This window comes from Scyliorhinus canicula, chromosome 17 (assembly GCF_902713615.1).
Source record: "Scyliorhinus canicula chromosome 17, sScyCan1.1, whole genome shotgun sequence".
In the NCBI taxonomy this organism is placed as follows: domain Eukaryota; kingdom Metazoa; phylum Chordata; class Chondrichthyes; order Carcharhiniformes; family Scyliorhinidae; genus Scyliorhinus; species Scyliorhinus canicula.
This window is the reverse complement of record NC_052162.1, coordinates 123,971,471-123,975,337: the sequence shown is the minus strand read 5'-3', so window position 1 is coordinate 123,975,337 and position 3,867 is coordinate 123,971,471. Positions and strand designations below refer to the sequence as shown.

At 46.3% G+C, this 3,867-nt stretch overlaps 1 protein-coding gene across 1 annotated transcript; it reads left to right on the top strand.

Annotated features, from left to right (window-relative positions):
• The first annotated feature begins 298 nt into the window (after positions 1–298).
• Positions 299–934, top strand: LOC119951591 (U6 snRNA-associated Sm-like protein LSm4). The gene is made up of 2 exons (XM_038774776.1): positions 299–548; positions 740–934. Exons 1-2 carry the CDS (start codon positions 315–317, stop codon positions 932–934), a joined length of 429 nt encoding a protein of 142 aa, XP_038630704.1. The 5' UTR covers positions 299–314.
• Positions 935–3,867: the final 2,933 nt, after the last annotated feature.

Sequence of the window (3,867 nt, the reverse complement as noted above, 5' to 3'; positions counted from 1 at the left end):
CCCAGCACAGGACCTTCTCCTTCACACTGTACCTACGGAAGCACAGAGTCACTACCCTTGGCTGCTGACTCGTCTTTGGTACAGGCCTCCACGACCGATGAGCCCGATCCAGTTCATATCGGGAGGGATCCTCCCCCTCCCCCAATAGTTTCGCCAGCATCGCAGCAAATTACTCAGTCGGCCTCGGCCCTTTAACTCCTTCGGGCAGCCCCACAATCCACAAATTCTGTCGCCTGGATCTGTTTTGCAGGTCTTCCATTTTTCCTCGCAGATCCTTATGAATCTCCATCACCGGGTTCCGCGGCAGCGACAAAATGCTTCCCCTTTCTTTACTGAAGACGGCGCAAAATCATCCGATGCTTGTGGAGTTGAAGAATGGAGAAACCTACAATGGTCACCTGGTCAGCTGTGACAACTGGATGAATATTAACCTGCGAGAGGTCATTTGTACATCCAGGGATGGGGACAAGTTCTGGAAGATGCCGGAATGTTACATTCGTGGCAGCACCATTAAATATCTGCGCATCGCTGATGAAATCATTGATATGGTTGATAGGGGCTGGTTTAGCTCACTAGGCTAAATCGCTGGCTTTTAAAGCAGACCAAGCAGGCCAGCAGCACGGTTCGATTCCCATACAAGCCTCCCCGGACAGGCGCCGGAATGTGGCGACTAGGGGCTTTTCACAGTAACTTCATTGAAGCCTACTCGTGACAATAAAGCAATTTTCATTTTCATATGGTGAAAGAAGAGGTGGTGTCAAAGGGCAGAGGTCATGGCCTCCAGCAACAGAAGCAGCAGCAACAACAGAAAGGGCGAGGAGCTGGTGGGGGTGCTGGCAGAGGTGTGTTTGGTGGGCGGGGCCATGGAGTGGCCGGAGCAAACCAAGGACACGAGAAGAAGCTGGGAAAGTTATCGGGAGTAAAGAAACTGTGAAAAGAATAGTGTGTGTGTGTGTTTGTTTGTGTGAGTGAGTCAGATGCTGAAAATCTTTCTTTTGTGTAAAGGAGTCACATTTGGGTTTAGTTACAGAGATTGTCATTTATAAATAAATATTGTCAGAAGAAAAAAAAATGAATCTCCATCACCTTCCACATCTCCTTCCCCATCGACGTAAGTTGATCACCATGGTGCAATAATGTCTCCGCAACTTTCGCCTCCCCTTGCTCCCGCACCTCCGCCAGTGCACTCCCCACCACCGTCGTCACTGGGGAAATCGCCTCCTCCACCAGCACACTCAAAACCTCCCTCATCTCCTTCCTCATTGTCTACATGTATTTTGTAAACTGCCTTTCGAATTACACTGCCATTACCTTTGTTATTTCTTCAGCCGTAAGCAATGTGGCCTCCCCTGATGCTCCAGCCTCCATTTTCCTTGGTGACCCCGTGGTGACCTTTCTACAACCCGACGAATATTCAGCTGTTTTCACAGCTGCTTTCTTACTGGACCTCGACATATCCCCTCCCTGTGCTTTCTCCTGGCCTTCACGGCCTTCGCTGCCCCTAGGACCGGGCGTCAATCCCAGACAATGCCATTCCCGAATGGGAGCCCTCCAACGCGCGGCTGCCTCCCGCCCGCCGTCACCGGAAGTCAGCCGTCACAGCTCCTTCAATGGCCTTGGTGAGATCTTGTCACAGTTGTTCCTTCTGCTGCTAGAATTCAGCTTTCAGAAAGGCCCTCAAGTTAGCTTGAGGCCTTTAAGTTCACCCTTCCCCCGCCTGCATGCTGGAAGAGGCTTTGTCTCTGCTGCAGCTTCAGCCAAATCTTTCACTGTTTCTGCGGGTCTGGTAACCAAGAAACATACCATTCCTGGGGGAAAGTACTTCTCCAACATTCACCTACACCTTTTCATCAAAACTCTACCCCATATTGATTAAAAAACACCTCTTTTCTGTAACCTTGGGCAGGAGCTGCCTTGTGGGCAGCACGGTAGCATGGTGGTTAGCATAAATGCTTCACAGCTCCAGGGTCCCAGGTTCGATTCCCGGCTGGGTCACTGTCTGTGTGGAGTCTGGGTTACGGGTATAGGGTGGATACGTGGGTTTGAGTAGGGTGATCATTGCTCGGCACAACATCGAGGGCCGAAGGGCCTGTTCTGTGCTGTACTGTTCTATGTTCTATGTGTGTGACCACTTACTCCATGGTGCACACAGGAAGCCCTGTCGGCATAGTTTTATAAAAGGTAATTCATGTTTGACTAATTTGGTAGAGGTCTCCGAAGATGTAAGAAGCCAAGTGTAGAATGGGGATCCTGTAGATGTGGTAACAAACTGGATAAAAACTGGAAATGTTAGTTTCCCTGCTGTTTGACATTTCACATCTTTTGTTCTCTCTGGGGACTGCCATTAGCACTCTTTCCCCTTGGTTTCTGTGGCCACCACCCGGTTTCTCCGGATTCCTGTGGCTATGACTCATCTTTCATTCTCACTCCACAGTATAAATATTTCCCACTTTCTCTGTCTGTTAGCTTTGACAAAGAGTCATTGGACTCGAAACGTTAGCTCTTTTCTTTTTTTTAAAATAAATGTTTTTTATTGGGTTTTTGAACAAAGTATATTTACTGTTATGTACACAGGATAAGAAACATATATATATATAAACACACGTATATAGAAGAGAAGGGCACACCCAAACATACCAAAGAAAAGAAAAAAATAAATAATAAAAAAAAGTACAATAACAAATAAAATAGAATAACTGGTAGGGTATTGTGCACCAGCTCAACAGGAGCAACTCTGTACACCTGGCATATCTCCATACAGATGCTGCCAGACCTGCTGAGATTTTCCAGCATTTTCTCTTCTGTAGATGTAGTATCTCTGGACTTCCGAATGACATTTGATAAGGTGCCGTAAAGAAGGTTAATGAACAAGGTTCGATCACACAGGATTCGGGGTAATTTATTCGCTTGGATAGAAGATTGACTGACGGACAGAAGACAGAAAATCGGGATGAATGTGTCTTTTTCTGGATGGCAAGATGTAACTATTGGAGAGCCACGGAGTTCAGTCCTTGGGCCCCAGCTATTTACAATCTATATTAATGACTTGGATACAGGGATAGATGGTTCTATAGCCAAATTTACAAATTACGCTAAAATAGGTGGGACAGTAAGTTACAATGAGGAAATAAGAACCTTACAAATGGATATAGATAGGTCAGGTAAGTGGGTGAAAATGTGGCAGATGGCGTTTAATGTGGATAAGTGTGAGGTCATCCATTTTGGTCGGAAAAATGGAAACACAACTTATTATCTAAATGGAGAGACTTTGGGGTGCTCCTGTGCAGAGGGATCTGGGTGTCCTTGTGCATCAGTCACAGAAACCTAGTATGTAGGTACAGCAGGTAGTATAGAAAGCCAATGGAATGTTGGCATTTATAGCTAAAGGCACCGAGCATAAAGGTAAAGAAGTGTTGTAACTATACAAGGCATTGGTGAGACCGCACCCTGAGGACAGTGGACAGTTTTGGTACCCTTATTTGAATAAAGATGTGGTGGCATTGGAGACAGCTCAGAGAATGTTCCTAGGAACATAGAAATTAGGAGTAAGCAATTCAGCCCCTCGAGCCTGCTCCGCCATTCAATCATATCATGGCCGATCTCTTCCTGGTCTCAAATCCACTTCCCTACCTGTTCCCCATATCCCTTTAACCTGTTTTTAAAATCTGAAATATATCTATCTGCTTCTTGAAACCATTTATTGATTCAGTTCCCACTGCACTATGGGGCAGCGGGTTCCACAAATTCACCATCCTCTGCGAGAAGTAGTTCCTCCTCATCTCAGTTCCAAATCTACCGACTCTCAACCTATATCTGTGACCTCTCGTTCTAGATTGCCCCACAAGGGGGAACATTTGGTCTATGTTT

What these genes read in the sequence shown, in the direction of transcription:
- LOC119951591 (XM_038774776.1), top strand. Translation starts at nt 315, where the DNA reads ATGCTTCCCCTTTCTTTACTGAAGACGGCGCAAAATCATCCGATGCTT. An exon ending in CTGATGAAATCATTGATATG is followed by an intron (nt 549 to 739) that starts GTTGATAGGGGC and finishes CATTTTCATATG; the next exon opens with GTGAAAGAAGAGGTGGTGTC.